At 30.7% G+C, this 19,757-nt stretch overlaps 2 protein-coding genes and 1 long non-coding RNA gene across 3 annotated transcripts; all 3 read right to left on the bottom strand.

Moving 5' to 3' along the window:
- Positions 1-2,274: 2,274 nt before the first annotated feature.
- Positions 2,275-5,398, bottom strand: LOC134281141 (protein SLC31A2-like). The gene is made up of 4 exons (XM_062763609.1): positions 5,263-5,398; positions 4,419-4,492; positions 3,999-4,113; positions 2,275-2,605 (listed from the first exon to the last, which is right to left on the bottom strand). The coding sequence occupies exons 2-4, from the start codon at positions 4,489-4,491 to the stop codon at positions 2,290-2,292; spliced, it is 504 nt and encodes a 167-aa protein (XP_062619593.1). The 5' UTR covers position 4,492; positions 5,263-5,398; the 3' UTR covers positions 2,275-2,289.
- A 1,433-nt stretch (positions 5,399-6,831) lies between these two features.
- On the bottom strand, positions 6,832-8,726 carry LOC134281140 (uncharacterized). The gene is made up of 4 exons (XR_009995023.1): positions 8,584-8,726; positions 7,462-7,535; positions 7,202-7,313; positions 6,832-6,856 (listed from the first exon to the last, which is right to left on the bottom strand). It is a non-coding gene; the product is annotated as an uncharacterized LOC134281140 (long non-coding RNA).
- Positions 8,727-10,608: 1,882 nt separating this feature from the next.
- On the bottom strand, positions 10,609-12,070 carry LOC134281139 (uncharacterized). Its single transcript, XM_062763608.1, has 2 exons — positions 11,981-12,070; positions 10,609-11,179 (listed from the first exon to the last, which is right to left on the bottom strand). Exons 1-2 carry the CDS (start codon positions 12,025-12,027, stop codon positions 10,831-10,833), a joined length of 396 nt encoding a protein of 131 aa, XP_062619592.1. The 5' UTR covers positions 12,028-12,070; the 3' UTR covers positions 10,609-10,830.
- Between the last annotated feature and the right edge of the window lie 7,687 nt (positions 12,071-19,757).

Genomic DNA, 19,757 nt, shown 5'->3' with positions numbered 1-19,757 from the left:
AATCAACGACTTAAGAAAAAACGATGAAAATTGTTGACCTTAAGTATATAAGTATAAGCAATATTTTTCTATAAATAATTTTCATGGTTGCCATGGCTCATAGCATGTTCATACCTACAAAACATCATAAAAATTAAATGCGGTAATGCTCTTCTGGAAAAACTTGAAAATTCAGAAACTAGCAAATATGCATCCTTAGGACCCTGCAACACCAAAACCATCAAGAAAAATTGGGTATAATTGCTACTTTGCAGTGTTACCATGGAAACAAAGTACCAGTGCTTAAAAGTGAATTATTTTTCGCTGCATTAAGAATTAAATTGCCATATAATAAACCAATTAAAGCATTTGAATAATACTTATCTGTTAGAACTGAAGTTGAATATCATATATTGACAAAATTTTATGAAGAAAACAACACTGTTGCTATGGTTGCACGAAGGGAAAATATTGATTTTGTGAACTTTATATCAATATTAAACCCTGTGTGCCAACTTTGCATCCACTTCGAGATTGGATGATAGTCAAAATTAAAAGTCAGGGTCACTGTTAATAAATATCAATAATTTTTAAAGTTGGGAATCTACATTTAAGGGTACGTATCAAGGAAAGAAAATATTTTTCAGGTTTTTAAGCATATATTTTCTGCTTATTTCCATAGCAACGCTCTATTTAAAGAATCTAATCTGAATTTTTTCAAATGGGAAAACTTAGAACGCATCAACATCTTTAAAAATTAATAATCATTATGAGGAAATGTGCTTTGTTAAAAGAGACAGATCAGATTTAAAAATACAGAGTGTTACTTGGGAAGGCTCTCTGTGGTATAAAAACCTTGGCAACCATTTCCAACCAAAATGAAATATCATATTTTGTTCTTGGTATATGTTTCAAGGCTCTTTTTTCTATTATTTGGTCACATTTCATCCTATAATTGCTTTTTATTTTTACGTGTATGACTTTATAAAATTCAATGAATATTTTTTTTACTTTTGAATACTTTGTTACCATAGTAACGTATGTAATAGTTGATTTACCAAACATGTTTATCATGCATTGAGACTTGTGACCTTCAACTTTTGGAAACAGTTCATGCCAATTGTTTGCTTTGCCGCAAATGTTAACTATGGGGCTCTAAACATGTTAAAAAATGCCATTTTTCGAACTTTAAGACACGTTGCCATGGTAACTATAAAACATAGCAACCAATTTTTCCTGATTCAGTACGGGTATCAATGACTTTTATCAGAGAGAGTTTGGAGAAATTCTGAGACTATGCGTGCCACAGCTCCTATATAAAATTTCAAGTCATTACAGAGAATGGCTCTTAAAACTTTTTCTCCGTCACAATTTTTAAGTGTCTTTTTTTAAACAAACTTAGATTTCATTTTGTTCATGCTTAATTGGATAAAAAATATTGGAGGAAACCTTCAAAAATACAATTTTTAATTAACACACAAATTTCAGTGCAAAAAGGTCATATTAAATGTACTGTAGCGCCAAAAGAAGCGTATTGACCCCCATTTTTTGATTGGAATTTTAATTAAGCTATGTATGTAGAAACTAAAAATATACTTGGCAAAAAAAAAAGTTTAAGACTTTAAATATCAGGATCGAACGTCGTTAATGAATAAAATAATTTGTCAAAACTAGAATTGAAGTTTCTGTATTTTCGTTTGTTTGCGGATTTCTGAAAAACTGGCATGTCGCTTGTACAGTTCATCCATGTTTTAAAACTTGTTTTGCGCCAGTTCTAACATTTTCATTTGAAAATTGCCAGTCAAAAATTCTCAGCATTCTAGAAGCTCCATCCAAAACCGTTATATACCTCAATAATTTTATGAAATGAAGATAATACATTTACAAAGTACTATAATATACAGATTAGTTAACGATACAACATAGTTACAAACATAAGAGTGCATTATGCACTTTCAAGGGGGGAATTTTAAAGGCATTTTTCTCCCAAGAAATCGGTTTTCACGGTCCAGAAATTATGTAGGTTTGCAACAATCACATTTTCAAAATTAATTCCCCCCTGCAAAAATTTAAGAGATTTCTTTCAACCGTTTCAGCATTTATCATAAGAAAATACAAAACATATTTTTACAGTAAAATATTTTCGACTGAATAAAATGAAGTTCTGGTTACCATTATAGATTATTTATTTAAATATGTACATGTATGTGAGTACGTTAAACATTAAATAAACACTTCAAAGCAAGAATTCGAAATTTCCTTCTGAGTATGCTCAAACTGGTGAGTTTTTATGATCAGTCTTCTTTTTCTTCAACTTAAATAGCCACATGGAGTATTTTGTAAAAGTAATGTCTCTGCTTCGTTTGACGTGTTGTGGCAGTTTGGTCTCTGTTCGCATTGTTCTCCTTTGTTTTTAGTTTCCTCTTTTGTTTTGGTAGACATCTTTCCTCTAAAGTAGTACTTGGTGAAATAGCCGAGCATGGTACCGACCAAAACAGACAGGACTATCCATACATTCATCGTCATTACACACAGCATTATGATGTACCCATTGATAACCCGAATAACGTACAATAGCGATCCAATACACCGTCTTGGGAGAACAGTAGGGTTACATGCTGTAGATCTGTCCAAAAAATTGCACAATTATATTAGTTTGATTAGAAAAAAAGTGATGAATCTAGTACAGATTCAATGGAAAAAAACAGGTTTTTATCATTATGGGTATTGATTGCTATTTCTTATCAAATAAAATTGAAAGTCTGCTCCTTTACAAGTTGATTTCCCATTTCAACAAGAGACCTTACGCTCGCATTCAAACGACTGTAATATTACCCTGTAAAGGAACCTACGAGTGACAATTGATAGATAATGGTATAATGAAACAAACTAAATTTATGGATGTAAATTTGTTGTCCGAAATCAAAAAAATATTTGAATGTTTCATTTAATTTACTCTTTAGACGATAAGAGCCAAAACAAAATTGTAAGAAAAAAAGAGATGATTTCAATTTTCCATCATCGATTTTCCTTATCTATTACGTAAATACAACCAACCTCTGGTGTTTATATCTCAAAGTTTTCTTTTGATATCAGCTCAAAATCAACATCCGTGTTCGAACAGTTTTGAATTCGAGGCAGGCTACTGACAAATAAAATGATGTTACTGGGGTTTCAACAGCCCCAATTAACATCGGCATTTCGTAAATTTATTGTCGTTATAATGACTTTGTTAGGAAAATCATCATTTTATTGTTGGTTTTTTTGGTTTTTTTTTTGTTTTTTTTTTGTGAAATCGATTGTAAGGCCTTTGTTTTTTTTTTTATACTGAATGGTCCGCCGGTCTTATTAAAAAAACATTTGCTTAGAAAAATCAAAGCTATGATTAATCATATTCATACAGAATCTGCTCAAGACTTATCAAATCATGACTCCATGGCGTAGAGCTAGACAAAAACAGGGGATCAAAATTTTACATTAAGAATATATTAGAATAGGAAAATATCTTATTGAATCGTCGCTTGCGTGGCGCAGTGGTTAGAGCGTCTGCTCTAGAGTAGCGAAGTAAGGAGTCTATCCTTACGTCGCGGGTTCGAATCCCACTGTGGGACGTAGAGACCGGTCCTTCGGATGAGACCGTATAAACCGAGGCCCCGTGTCGCAATAGGTGCTTAAACAAAAAAAGATCCCTCACTGCTCAATGGCCCTGAGTGCCGAGTAAGGACAAAATTTGTAGCTCTCCACCGGCAAGTGGTGGCGTCTCCATATGAGTGAAAAATCTCGAGAGGGACGTTAAACAACATACAATCAATCAATTAATGACTCCACAAAAGAACTGAAAATGTTAAATGTTGAGACACGACGCACGGTGACAGAAGAAACATATCTGGGTCACCTGAGTGAGTCGATTACCCAATAAGATTTCATAAAATACAAATAACATTCAAGAATTGTGTCCTTTACATTCGTATAATGCTAATCAAAAATTGATTTCAAAACAACATTCAATAGAAACCTACTGCTGAAAATTCTTTTCAGTTTGTCTCAACTTGGTAACAATTCTGTAATAAATTAGGTCAAGGAACTCGTATACAATAGAGAGAAGCGCACTCATAACCATGGCTACTGCTAAATCTAAAAATAGTAAGAAAGAAATTGTAAATAATATTTTCCAGAATCTTTGGAAAAAAAACTTAAAGGTTATAATTTTTTTTTTGAAAAATTAATTAATAAGGTAAACAACAATATAACATATCAAAGAAAAGTGAAAAGTACGTGAACATTTACTTATAATGAACTTTCTGAAAAAATATATATATACAAAGTCTGATATTAATTGTGTTTTATTTTTTCAGACTTTTCCAACAATTATATTAAATTGTCATTTGAACAATTAATCCTTTGTGAAAACATGGTCCTTAAAAAACGAAAATAATTACCATTGTCGGTCCCAATATGCCATGCTTGGTGCAATAAATGGAATCTTGATGATGTAGACCAGTAGCCGTGCATCCTTAAAATCGATGTAAAAAAATTAGATGCATTGATTGATACCGATTAAATGTTTATCACAAGAGGTTTTACACGAAGAACATGTTTCCCGAATGAAATACCCCCACCCCAAAATCTTCGAAATCCTTCCGAAAAAAGCCCATTCTAAAAAGCCTCCAAGATCGTATCTTTAAGTAAAATTATATTTTACTGAATTCGTTTTAAGTTAAAATTTAGATTGAAAAAAGAAAGCAACATGATATTCATGCATATGTAACTTAGAGTACAGGGTACATTATACTTCACCATGAAGAAGGCCAAAATTTTAAATTTTTCTCACATTTTCTGGAAAATTCAAACGCTCCAAAGTTAGGAAAGCCATTTTTAACCAACAATATTATATAGTATGAAATTATTTCCGATTCAAATCGGACAAGGTATACAAGGTATAGTAACTTAAATAAAATGTATTAAACAAAAATAACATATTGTTCGAAAAGGTACAAAAAAGTTGATGTGCATACATTTCCCATCCGATTAAACAACTGAACAATTAACTACATTGCTCTGAGAAATTTTCATTTATAAGTAAACATAATTATTTTACGACTTGTCCCAAGCCTTGATTTAGATACCTGAATTTTTTTTTTTATTATTATATTCTTATCATTTATCTATTGAATAATACAGTGTGTAAAAATATTTTTGATTTTTCTTACATATTTTTCTCGAAAGTATATTTCTTTGAACAAAAAATATGTTATATTTGTAAGTTTAACACAGTTTACTTACTTTTTTCCCCTTGTTATATAGTTCAAAATGCCATACTTGATAATCCTGCCGTAAAAACTTCACCCTTTAAACAATTGGTTATTTCATTGTGTTTTGTTTTCTATGTAAAATTTGACAATGCTCCAATTCACGACGACATCCTTCACAGGAAAACGAACGTGTGCACTTGAAATCTAACATCATTTAGGTGGGTTTCTTTGTTTTATGAATTTAATGTTTTGATTCATTTAAGAAATAGAATATCATTTGTAAGTTTTATTAAAGATATGAAAAGAAATTGGTCACGTGATCAAAACCTATATGTGCGTAATAGTAGATTTTATCTCGTACCAATTTATATAGTTACATTTACATCATTCAAATAGCAACACACGTTCTATTAAATCATTGAGAACTCATTGAAACAAACTAGATGACACAAAAAACATAGACACGTGTTAATGTTTATTTTTTTAACACGTGAATGTAATGCCAACAAGATCAAATTAACATAATATGCCATTATATTTTTCTCTTATCTATGTAAGATAGGAGTGTTGGTATACGTCTCTGATTCTAGGATAACATAGGATAACAACAAAGTTTAAAAGAAATGACATTTACATGTACCTTTTATTAAGCAACATAATTGAATGATTTATTAGTGACCCATCAATGCGAAATTTAACGGTAAATCAAGACATGGATGTCAACGGCCATGTAGCATCGTTTTTGACAGAGTGGGGGGGGGGGGCAGCCAGAGAGAATTTTTTTACTTACTTGAAAAAGTTGACAAAATAGGAACATTGCCCAAACTCGAAAATCCTATTTCGTGGGGTGGGGTGGGGTGGGGTGGGGGTTGCGGGAATTAGAGGCCAACTTTTTCAATGCCAACTTTTTTCAGTACCATTTTTTTTGTATTCAACATTAGATTTCCCTTAAATATCAATTTCCTGCAGGATAAAAAAGTGGAGGGGGGCAGCCCCCCCCCCCCCCCCCCCCCCCCCCCGTTGCTACGTGCCCGGTCAAGATATTTCTTTGATTTTTGAAAGTTAATCTGATTTGAATTGCATAATTGCAAATTAAATATGAGGTAAATACCAGAATTTAATCGGTAATCATGCTTAATTAATCCAAAAATGGAAACCAAACACCAAAACTCTAAACCAAACTCTTCCTCAAAATTTCATCAACAGGCAGAGAACACACTTAAAATTTCAAAAAGCCACCCAAGGCAATTTTAAGGTTCTAATGAAATGTCAGCTGTGTAACACAGCCTTCGTCTGTAACCATCATCGGATCTGTCTCTGATTGCAATATCTTTCCTTCCTCTTTCTCCAGCAAAGCCTGGCAGTGTTTGTTTCTCACAATTGTGTCCCTAGTTATTTGAATCCCAGGGTAGTTAACTCCTACTTCAATACAGTATTAGGTCAACTTTTCTGGATATTCGTTTGAAGAAATATCCTGCAGCTGTTCCCAGAAGAACTGTCAGCAATATCCAAACATTCATTGTCATAACACTCAGCATTAGAATGTAGGTCATGATCAACTGAAGGGTGTAGAAGATGGTTGTTGTCAATCTGATGCTTAGGAGAAGAGACTGCAATTTGAGGCTCTGTCAATGTGGATTTATTGATTTTTAGGCCAAAAAAATAGTAACCAAAAAAAGTTAAATAAATAAATAAGTTTGGCACACTTGAATTATGAAGATTATTATGATAAACATAAATTCAATCAATAACGTATCTCAAAATTAAAAACAAAAATCAAATTTTCAGCAAATCAAACAGAATAAAATCTTTAAGACAAATAGTGAAATCACAGAAATGACTTCAAACTGAAACTTGAGTTTCAAACTAAACAAATCCAGAGCAGAGCTAAGCGGATTTCTGAAAGGTGGGATCAAGTGCCATAGAGAAGTAAACATGACTTGATATTACAAGGTTTTCAAAAAACTCACCGAAGAAATCTTCGATCAGGCCAGCATGTTTTAAGAAATTTTAGCTTTATAATGTCCATGAATTCAAATACGAAAGATAAAACTGCTGCAAGGACCATAGCAAATATTAATCCTACAAAGAAATTGATATTTATGTTAGGTGATTATCAGTAAACAAATTCTAAAATCTGAACCACTCAAAAGAAATTTTTAAAAAATGAAAACAATTAGTCGTTATTTATGATGAAATTCAACAGACAATGTCGGTACTGTATACAAACCAGTATACGTATCTAGTCTCCATGCCTTGTGCAGCATGTGAGCTCTTGTGTAGGTTGTCCACCAAAAATTCATTCTTAAAAAAAAAATTAAAGTTCCTCTTAAAATAAAATTTGAGTTATTGATTTTCTAAGTAAATGGAAAAATATAAACACCCGATGAACACAAAAGTATATCTCATTTTATATTGTCATATTCTGAACAACTGAAATTCTTTCATTACGTTTCCTGGCGACTTAGAAGAGGCATTCCAGTTTATTAAGAAAGAATCTATGCAAAGAGGTAGAGTAAGTGTATCCTTTTTCTCAGATTGTCAAATTGTTGCAGGACTATCGATTGCCAGATATTTTAAAAGTATACCTGTGTTATGTAACACTGATTTTGTAGATAAGCTTATGAATAGAAAAGAAATTTATTATTCTGATAAAATGGTTTCTATTTAAAAACAAGCATTGAGTGAAATTTGGAGATAGCAAACAGTACTCAAGACCCCAAAAGGCCATTGAAGCAATACAAATTAGGAGCAGATCAAATGAAAAACGAACCTCTTAAAATCTATTTGAAGACAATTTGAAATCTATTCAATAAATTTTATTATTGTTCTCAATTCTATTGAAATTGCTTTTAAAAATACAATCTACCAAAAAGTTATCTTCTAAGAGAATAATACTAGTATACAATATTCAGACTTGTGTTTGAATATCAATACGATTAAGTTTTACAATGGTTTCCTTGTATTTTTTAAATTTTTATTCTAGTTTCATCATATCCCCTACTTTCCGTCCGTGTTTAAGGAAAACATGACATTTCAGTTAAAACAGCTGGAATCCATGTCATTGGAAAAAGTTATTCTTTTTAGAAAGTTTGATTTAAAGACGTTTTCAACATTTTATTGAGGTAGATGAAAGTTCGAAAAGTTAACCACGAGAACAGACAGACAAAAAAAACAGCAAAGTCACTAAAGCTTAGGTTCATTTGAACTCAACGTATTTTAAAAACGCATTTATTGCTTCGATTTTTCATATTTTTTCTTTTAAAAAGTCTACGATACAATTTTATTTTTAAAAAGATTTAAAGTACCAGTACTTTGTTTAAATAATATTTTATTAAAATAAATTCCTTACCTTTCTGTGTTAGGGTCACGTGGATAATTTCTATCTGCGATGTTAACCTTCCTACAGTATTCTTTCGTTTCCAAATAATGTCTTAATGACTTCCTTGTAACTTATCCATGGATATTCTACAATGATGTACCCAGTAAAACATATCATTGGCAGCATTATTGACAAACATTTCGCTCCCATACCTTCTTTTTATCAATAGCATTTATATGAAAAGACCTCTACGTAACGATAAAAATATTTGTTTTTGTAAGACTTAGTGTTATTTAAACTTTAAAACGCTAAAAAAAAAAGGGTTTGAAAAAAACAACTTTTATTTGATTGCAGGTTGTTATGCTTATCTGTTTTCTTTCTTCAATTCGAAGAAAATGAAATTTTATTAATATTTGATATTTAGAAACATATAAAAGAAAGTTCTAGTAAGTATTTTGATTTGGTTTTTTATATGTGAAAAGAAGTGAACACTTGCTGTGGCCTTCAGCTAGACTTTTAGATACATGTCTATATCGATGACGTATCGTCAATTTACAATTATCATTTTCATAATTATATCGATACGATATATTCTGGCGAGCTTGCATAAAAGATACTACAGAGTCTGAAACATCTGTTTCATATTTAGATATTTTTTACTTTAAAAAACGTAAATGTACGGCTTTATGGTAAACGTGGTGACGTTTAACTTTTCAGTCGTAAATTTCCCTTACTTATACAGCAATAAACCCTTATCACCTATATACGGGTTTTATATCCTGCATCATACAATACACAAGAGCAAGCTCTACGTTAAAAGTATTTTTAAAACGTGGAAAGTTATTGACAAATAAGTTGATGAAACAAGACTATCAGCAGTCTCGTTTAAATTCATCATTTCTTTAGTTCTATTGTCGATACATGGCGTTGTCAGCAAGTACAATGAAATATATGGAGATAACGAACAGAATTCTAATTCAAACGTCCAGTTAATAATACAAATCCGGAGCCGAGCAAACAGGGGACTCTTAAGCATCAGAGATGGGATCCCGATCATGACAGGTGCACATGGCGGGTGTGAACTGTCGGCAGGGGATGTTCACTCCTCCATGGCACCTAATTCCACCTCTGATGCTGCTGATTTGTATTGTTTAATGCACTTTAGAGCTTGAATACAGTTCGTAATATCCATATATTTCAACATACGAACATTGTTATTTACAGTGTATTACTTCACATAAGTTGTTTTGAATATATTTTACTGACAACAAGTCAATGTGATTGAACACAAGTTCCAAAATCTTAGATAGTCCTCTCGCACATAAGTTAAGTGCCTCTATCCACTGTAATTTCTTCCTCACGAGGAAAAATTAAATATTTTAAGTCTTATTTTCTTTTGTGCATTTTGCGATGTGTAATATAACTTTTTTTTACAAGAACGTGGTTTTGGTTAACGATTTTTAAAAACATCTTCATACATAACTACATTTATTAATTTTCTTTATTTTCGTAGGTTACTCCTTGTTTACTTTGATAGTTGATTAGTAATTCTCTGAGAGGAGTTTCAAGAAAGGTCACTGCATTATTAGAGAAAGAGATGAAATTGAAAACCATGAATATTTTCGGACAATGAATTCAAACAAAATAGTTCTGATTTAAGATTGCTAATTAAAACTATTATACATGAAAACCACTCAGAGTCTGAAATCCATATTGAAGCTGTTGCAACATTGCATAAAAATACATACTAGTAACTCGTGTACCCGGGTTGTGTAATTTTTTTGGTCATAATTGCACCTGCTCGTCCCTGTATAAATTAATTTTAAAAAAGATATACATATTTTACTACTTTTATTGGTGTAAACTATTTGTAAAAAGATGGTAAATGTACTTTAAATGTTGAAAAAGGGTTCAAACTGATAAATGTCTCATGATTTAGTTTACAATTTATTAACAATCTTTCATACAGATTTTTTAAAAACTAGATATCACTATTTTTGATAAACAGTCATCGGTTTCCACAAGAATATGCAATATTATATTCCATCTATGTTGTACTATCTAAAATTCAAATACAAATTATTACAATGCTTCATACACAAGATATAACACAGATGTTAAACGTTGTAGGTTTTTTTTCTTTCGAACGCTTGTGTAAACACTAAATGCTATGTCAAGTGACCCAGCTATGGAATTTCAAAAATGGGAGTAAATTCCATCCGCTTGCACTTTGAACTGCTCTAGAACTTTCCAAAATTATTTCGGAAATTATATTATTCAAGTTTCACAACCATTCTTTTTGAGAGGCTCTGTTTCTGAATGTGATCCGGTCCGTTCTTCCTCCGCGTCAAGAAATAGTTCACATTGTTCACTTCTTGTTTCTTTATTTGATCGTATTCCAATGTGGTTATCACTTTCTTTAAGGTGGTTTACCTCTGTTTGTTCTTTTCTATTTGATTGCTTAAAATGATGGCCTGCGAAGGTCCCCAGTAAAATTGATATAAGTATCCAAACATTCATCGTCATGACACAGAGCATCAGGATGTAGCCTATAATGACTCCACAAATGTGAAAGATGGATGTTATTAGTCTAATTTTTAGAGAGGTTGGGTTACACTTAGAAATTCTACAAAAGGAAATACATGTAAATTAAATTCATTGAACATTTATAGAGAAAATAACTGACATGACAAGAGAACAAATGGCGAACGTCGCATACCTGAGCATCTGTCCAGAGAAAAATAGAAATATGTCACTTTTGAAGAAGTCTTTATAACCTACACCCGGGGCTTATAAATTAAACAAAATTAAGGCTACAATAATTGAGAATATTTCCATAATTATATGATTTATAATGGTTTTGCTGCTGTTCTTGAGAAGAACATTTGAAATTTTATTCCTTTTGTCATAATTTGAACAAACTTGAATACATGTATATATTATGAAGAAAATTTTCAAACAAGTTTTATTTTCTGTCTCTGTGGTTCTTGAGAAGAAATTAAATGGAGTAATTAAACTTTTCACTTTTCTTATTTATCTCCCTCGAAAGGGGCATGGTTCTTCATTTACACGATTAACCCAATCCCCTTGATTTGTGATAAGTTTGTTTGAAATTGGTTCAGTGTTCTTGAGAAAAAGTCGAAAAAGTTGTTTTTCACCAGTTTTCAGAAGACAGTCTTCGATCAGAAAAGCCTACTTAAGCCTTTGAATCATAAGAGCTTAAAATGAATAGCGTGCAAGCTAGAACTTTTTTGCTTTGTTATACAATGTACATATATCTTCAGCAAATTACATAATCATAATAATTTTAATTATCGTATCAGCTGAAAGGATACTATTATTACTGTTTTCATTGATTATAAATACACCAATTCAGATGAAAATGAACAATATAAATTGACATGTATTAAAAAAGGAACCTGCTTACTGGAGAGTTTTTTCTCCGGGCCAACAAATGTTCAAAATCCTTAACATAATGACGCCTAATAACTCGAATATAACAGATAAAGCTGCAGCAGCAACCATGGCAATAGTAGCTAAAAGTAATGAAATAAAGTGAATTTTTACCACTATATATATGAAACTATCATATACAGAATATTATATGTTTTCTTAAAATGCCATCTCATTTATCACTATTTGTTAATCTGATGATGAAAGCGCCTGACCGGGATACGGTATCCAAGCGCCATGCTTCATGCAACACGTGACTTCTTGTTAAAGTAGTACCACCATGAGTGCATATCTTTAAGAAATTAAAAAAAGTAAAAGAAATTGAACTTACAATTTCTTTTGTACAATTTTGCAAACATTGTTATGTTATACAATTTAATTATCTATAACTCAATTTCAACTCGACCCATATTTTTCAAACTTATGGTCAAAATTATTATTTTTTTTAAATCGATATTCGTTTTCTCTTCATTTTTCAATTGTAGTAAAAGAACAAACAAGAACTGACAAAATACCTAAAATTAAAAAAATATTTTAAGAGCATTAACTTCTTTTGTCGGCTGAATGTTTAATTTACGTAATGTCTTGTTCTGTAAACAAAACGTGTTTAAACTTGAGGGAGTTCTATTATTTTCAAAAGAAGAAAGATTTATAATTTCTATAAACAGCTTGAATTTTTTTCATAGGTTCGTTATTTATGAAATAAAAATAATAAAAAAAACTCTAAATCTATATTAACAAAAAGATTGGTTTTTTTGGTTAATATTATGCAATAAAAAAACTATGTTTTAATAACTGAATGATTATCTTTATTATGAAATACATTGTATTTACAATTGTAAATGTCTTCGTGAAATGAACTTGGGGAACTAGAGCACTCTTTCTCTATAATATCGATAAAAAATGTGTCCTGGCGCAGAAGATACACGATAGAACTTTATACATACTTTTACCAAAATCTTAATTGTTTCATCATAAAAACCTATTAAATTGTTGTAAAAAAGAAAGCAATAACTTTTTTTACTTTCCCCTCGCAATATCCATTTGGTCAGCAGTGACCCAGTGCTGATATACGATTGACAACAAGTAAAATAAAAAATAAGAATACAATGTTGAAACTTGTGAATTTTCCTTTGCTAAGTGTTCTGCATTAAACACTTTTAAAAGTACACTTTTGGATGAGACCTTAAAAACCGAGGTCCCAGGTCAGGTTAGGATTTGGGCGATAGAGAGAACCTTAAGTCTAGGTGGCTCTAAGTAGGGATGGGGTAATTGAATAAAGTATTGTAATTGAGTGTAATTGATTAGATTTTCAAAGTAATTGGAAGTAATTTGTATTTGAGCGAGCCTTCAATTACAAGTAATTGAATGTATTTAAATACATTTCAAAAATGGCCATGTATTTTCAATTACTTTTCAATTACATTTCAATTACTTTTTTTTCAAAATGAAACTTTATATTTAAAAAGGTGTCTTATACTGATACATAGTTTTATACTGGTGAGTTTATATTACGTATTCCCATGTTTTATAAATCTCTAGATTGCTGCCCTCTCCCACTTGCAAATAACAATGATTTTAAGATAGTAAATTTGTTTTACAGCAATTAGACTAACTTCATCCCCTTTTAGATTTACCTGCATTCTATTCATTTTAAGATAGAAAATAATGAATGGAATTGTGATAGATATTATTTATTTCCTTCAAAAATATGGATTTGAGAAAGTAACAAAAAAGAATTATTTGCCATACACCATACTGGTGTAACATGGGACTGTGTTTGTACAATAATTAATTGTCTCATAATGTTTAATTTGTTTATACAGTGTGTCACACTCATTATAAGGAAAAGGTCTAATTTTGACCAGATGTGAACCGCTATCATACCCAAGAACAAAAACACTGAATGAAAGTTAGAATTCGATCGCTATAGAAAAGTCTTATTTAAAAAAAAACATTTCATTTTTTTTTATAAAATAAAACTCGAAATAATTGAAATGTATTTAATTACATTTGTCAAAGTGATTGAAAGTAATTAATTACATTTGAAAAAATCAATGTAATTGTTATTGCAAGTAATTGACAAAATTATCAATGTATTTGAAATTACATTTCAAAGTGATTGACCCCAAGCTTGTCTGAGTGCAGGCCTAAACTTGAAGGCCATAACTGGCATACATGTAAGCTTCCAGGATTTCTCAAATGGGACGTTTAACGACATACAACTAAACAATGCAATGAAATGATTTATTTATTATCATTTATTTACTATTTATTATTTAGTTAACATAATATAAATTTCATCTCATTTTACATTCTCACAGGAAAAATGCTTATCTTACCTACTTTTCATACTTAGTTATTACACAATCGTTTTAGCTTCCTTTTTACCTAGCGACTTGCAGTGCTTAAAGTTTAATTGTGGTAAAATGGAGTATTAGACTTTTTACACGTTTCAACGAGACAATTGCCTAGAAAAGTAAGGGATAAAATCTAAAGTAGGACGCTTATGAAGAAGGTAGAGCAGAAAGTGGGTATTTTAAATGAAAGTAATATTATACAAAATCTAACGTGTTAAGTTTTCTGGGGATACCCCTTGACTGTAAAACCTAGTTCTTGCTACGTCGACATTTGTTACTAGCTATAGTTATAAAAATAAGTCATAAATAAACAAATGTAGTAAACATTGTCATTCATTATTATACGATGCTGCAATTACATATTTACATCGAGAAATGTATGTAAAAATAAGCATATATATCACAAAACTTCTATAGTTACTTGCTTCTCAATCTGTTACTTGTATTCTGGAAAATAAAAATTATGTCGTTACTATTAGGAAACAAATGTACATAGACTTTGGAATGGATGCTTTATCTTTATATTTAAATCAAAATCACCTCAGGTTAGATGATGTAATAAAGGTGAAAGCCCTAGCTATAGTGTAAAAAGTTCATTTATTATTTTGATATACATGTACTATATAATCTCTTCTGTTCAAACTCATTTCAGTATAGGTAAATTTAAACTGATTTCCATGTAGTGTATATCCCGGGGTAATATTGGTATAAAAATATATTGTTTTTTTCTTTATCCAAACCTTGAACTCCATGGTGGGGGGAGAGATACATAGATGAATGAACGTTTTTATAAAAATTTCATTTGCATAATCTGTCACACATTTGTGCTTATATCTTATTTCAATGATGGTAAAACTATAAAGAAAAGTAATAAGTTTTATAATGTTTAAATTAATTTTAGTCAGATTGAATAGAAACCTGTATGACATTACTTACAACTTCTTCCACGGAAATTTGAATTGATAATTGGTAATAGCCAATGCACTCAAGCGCACATTGAAGCAGATCCATCCTAGTGTAATTTCAAGATCGATTCAAAACTACGAGGGTTGATCAAAAAGTTTGCAAACTAATTGAATAACTTCCATACAAGAAACAATATTTGGTTTTAATAATGATTATATTTTAAATTAATCCTCCCCGATTTTAATGCACATCAACTACCGTTCTGCGCATGCGCGAATCACGTGATATTGGCGGTCACGTGACCCTCCGTAGCGTTATCACAAAAAACTTAAAAGATTTTTCCGAGTTGTCTATTTCTTTCCATGTGAGTGAATTTTTATGACAAGAACAGTTAATTTGTCAGAAATGGTCATATCTCGGCAACAGAATGGGTGAATAATAACATCCTTCCAAAAATAAGCATGGCGACCATTAAAACACAAATCTTCTGTAGGAGAGACCTTTCTTCAAGGTGGATAGAGAATGGGTGCATCCTTTTTATCATATCTAATATGTTTAAAATCTAAAGTAAACGATATCTTAGGTATTTAATACTTATATCATTGTTCAAATATTCAACTATTTTTCAAGGTGCTAATTGGAGGTCTTTGTTAGCAAATTGCTTAATTAAAAATCATATCTTTCAAACTTGCTTTCACTGGGGCAAGACGACAAGTATCATTTTTAACCATCAGCCTTCCTTCACTAAAACGATTATTCCAATCATTAATTGAATTTTTAGGAACTCATTTATCTCAATAAACTGTGTACAAATTATTATATGATACTGTAGAGGGATTTCTAAGATATTACAATCAAATTCCTAGTCGTTTGGTGAACGAGTTCAACTGGTTCGACCCATTTTTCGTCACAAGTGACCTAAATAGTGACGTCATTTTCACATTGTGACGTCACAAACAAGGAGAGAAACTTTATTCAGCATATGCTATTTATAGACCTTGTGTATGGCTATGTGTGTACCGAATTTCATTCTAATTTGAATTGTGGTTTTGTAGATATAGAGATAGTTTGCGAACTTTTTGATCACCCCTCGTACATCTACAGTTTCACTTTACCGGAATACAAAACAAAAAAAAAATTAATCTTCTTTTGAAGTATTGACTAATTTTGGAATATTACATAATAGTTGTGCCCTCCTTTAACTTTTTTATACTCACTGATCCCTAAATAAGAACTTTATTAAAGAAATCTTGACCAAGCCTAGTTTGAGAGCCAATATGTCATTTATCGCTAAATTAAGGATAAGGATAAAACAGAACATGGCGAATGAACTACGATGGGACAGATTCTATTTTCAATATGACCACAGACTGTTCAGTATTTTTTAATACCCATTTTGTAAAAGATAATATTATTTTGTTAAAAAGTATTTTTTAAGTAATGAAAAATTCAAACTCCTCAGAACAAAATTATGAAGACCAGCTTACTCCTCCATGGCACCTGATTCCACTTCTAATGTTTTGGAGGTCCGTGTTTGCTCTGCTCCTAATTTGTATTCTTTTATGGACTTTGATATTTAATACTGTTCGTTATCTTCATATCCTCTATCTAAGCAAAGCAAAATACCTCAATATATAATGTGTAATATTGGTATTTTTCATCAATGAGTTTTCTGTGTGTTTTGGTAAGAGTAAATATTTTCATGCAAATCTTACCTTGATCTTTGGTTTGAAATCCCAATTAACACACCCCTATCACTGAATCGGGTATACACAGGTACCCTGATGGGCATTTATCCTTGCTAAAATTTATATAGAATTACTGTAAATAAACATCAATGCTGTATTGTTAAAGAAAATCCTGTGTATCCATTTGATCAGATACAATAAAATAAAGTGGTAATTATTTTCAAATATTCTCTGTCTTACTTTTGTTAAAATTTAGTTATGAAATATATATCAAGCATGTTTAAATTTAAAATCCAATAAATACTTCATTTCAAAATAAATCTTCATCTTAATTAAATAGACTTTAAACGCAATTTTTACTGTTTTCACCGTTGCATTACACATTTTATATATTAAATTAGTAAAACTGTTATTAAAAAAATACAACCTAAAATTGTTTATGAAAAAACAATCCATTCCTAATGAGCAGAAATCATCATAAAACTGTAAAGTACTTTATTTGAGCCTTTGTGCCATTGTGTACCTTTTATTTTAGTTTCCCATAGCAAAACATAAACACTGCCATTCCTTCTATATCAAAGAGTGCCCATCTCTTATCATCAACTCCTCCTAAACCACTGAATAAGATTTAATGACACTTTCATAGATTCTTCAATACATTGTACCATTGATCTCCTACTATTTTACTTTTTATCGGACACTTATTACGGGTCTCCCAGAGCAAAACATGGACATTGCCAATATAATCATATGGGAGGCGGGGATATCATTTAGTAACCTCGGTGCTCAAGTACCTCTAGTTTTTTTCTTCTAATGGTGAAAAATCATTTTCTTCAGTACCTCGTTTTTTTTTCGTTGATAAATCTAGATACACTATTGATTTTTGAAAAAAATTTAACGTTGAATCAACATTGAATTCAAATTGAGTTGAATTGCCAACATTGATTCAACGTCGAATCTTCGCTGAGAGGGCCAATATGAATGGTATTTTCTTAAATGTCGGTCACTGTTCGTTGTCCCCATCATGTAATTACCATCGTGTAGTTTTCCTTTACTTTTAAAATAAAACTATGGAATTCTCAACAAATGCTTCGAAAAACCACCTTAGGCATTAAATTTCTTCCTGGTATGTTACTTGAATTGAATTTATATTATCAAGTACAGTCATCTTCGTGTTATTTGATATGTGTCATTTATAAAATTGGCGCTCCAAAGCGTACCTTTGATACAACTGCAAGGGAGATTTATTTATCCGCATTTGATTTTATATAGGGCTTGGAATAAGAATGTTTATTTTGATTTTCTCAAGTATCTATTGTTATGTAAATGTGTTAATTTTGATAAACTGTATAAAATATAAACATTAAAAATATAGAAAATATTTAGATTTCATAAATTTACTGACAATTTAAGTGCAATATTAAATGTCTTTTATTTAAGCGAAACCTTATAATACAACATAAATTTCACGCCGATAACATAAAAGCTTGAACTAGTTACTGGAAAGTAGACCGAAGTTCTTTATAATTCAGTAACTTAAAACTCAACGTTGTCTAGTGGAATGTGAAGCAAATTACGTAACTCTTCAAGTTTAATTTTTTTTTTATCTTGGCATACTCGAGGTACAATAGTGACAAGTTAATACATTGTCATATATTTACATCCACTGAATATTATTTCCTTCATTTCTTTTGAAATTTAACATCATAGCCGTTTATCAGTCAGTAAAGGACACTAGGGCACCTACATAGATTTCTTTAACAAAGGCTGTTCCATCAATTATGCGCACAATTAATAACATATTCAATTAAACTTCTTTGTTTTTATGCTTTATAAAATTAAACAATAAAATGTGTCTTTTTTTATTTCTTAATACTGGAATTAACGTCAATGGTTTGGCAGGGAAAAAAAATGCTTTACCCGCGTAAGTGTTTTTTACACTTACGCGGGTAAAGCATTTTTTTCTGCAACAGCTGCGATATTCTTTCTCGTACTATCAACCAAAGAAAGAATTATATTTTTTAAACAAAGACGACAGAGGTGTTATGTAGAAAAACATTTAAAGAAATTGAGAGATGAAAGAGAGCATTGTTACAACGCGAAATGTAATAACAACGCAGAAAGTAACAAACTGGGATTATTACATTTTGTGTTATTACATTTTTCGTTGATCTCGACGCAAAATGTAATAAAGCAAAATGCAATATTTACATTTCGCGTTGTAACAGAGCATACAGATTACTGAATACTTATGTATTTCTCAAATAATTTTTTAAAAATTGGTGAAGAATTTAAACTTCATAATATTTATATACTGTAAGAATAATGACTGCAGAGATGTGATTCTCAAATCAATTTTCAAGTGGTCCATTTTGGTTTGATGTGCCAATTTTGCCAGTTTTTTATTCTGATATTTTGAGATTCGCTTGATTTATGTACAGGTAACATATTTCTACTCGTTCTCAGATTCGGGGGGGGGAGGGATTGCGTGTTGGTGGAGACAAAATCATTATAGAAATTCCGAGTCTGAAATTATTTTGTGTGCAAATCCTTTCATTTTTATAGTCATTTTAACAAATTACAATATTCTTTTAATAACTAATTGCTGATAAACTTTGGAAATGTCATCTGCGTTAAATCCATCTTACATAAGTTGGACATAAATTGATAGTAATTTTATCATAAATCTTTTATAATTTTAACACTCAAAAAATAAATTCATATTATCATATAACTTCATTTCAATATTTATATAATGAAATTATTTCTGTTTTATTTTCTTTATGAGCTACTCATA

The sequence above is a fragment of the Saccostrea cucullata genome, unplaced genomic scaffold, assembly GCF_032062105.1.
Source record: "Saccostrea cucullata isolate Sc308-1 unplaced genomic scaffold, CSIRO_AGI_Scuc_v1 ctg9258, whole genome shotgun sequence".
NCBI classification, from domain to species: Eukaryota; Metazoa; Mollusca; class Bivalvia; order Ostreida; family Ostreidae; genus Saccostrea; species Saccostrea cuccullata.
Note: the sequence above shows the minus strand (reverse complement) of the source record. Positions and strands in the feature narration are given on the sequence as shown.

Excerpts from the sequence above, each read along its gene's own strand:
- LOC134281141 (XM_062763609.1), bottom strand. The coding sequence starts at position 4,491 with ATGCACGGCTACTGGTCTACATCATCAAGATTCCATTTATTGCACCAA. Across the intron at positions 4,114-4,418 it reads GCATATTGGGACCGACAATG|ATTTAGCAGTAGCCATGGTT; the intron begins GTAATTATTTTC and ends TACTATTTTTAG. Across the intron at positions 2,606-3,998 it reads ACTGAAAAGAATTTTCAGCA|ATCTACAGCATGTAACCCTA; the intron begins GTAGGTTTCTAT and ends TTTTTTGGACAG.
- LOC134281139 (XM_062763608.1), bottom strand. The coding sequence starts at position 12,027 with ATGTTAAGGATTTTGAACATTTGTTGGCCCGGAGAAAAAACTCTCCA. Across the intron at positions 11,180-11,980 it reads CCCGGAGAAAAAACTCTCCA|AATTTCTAAGTGTAACCCAA; the intron begins GTAAGCAGGTTC and ends TTCCTTTTGTAG.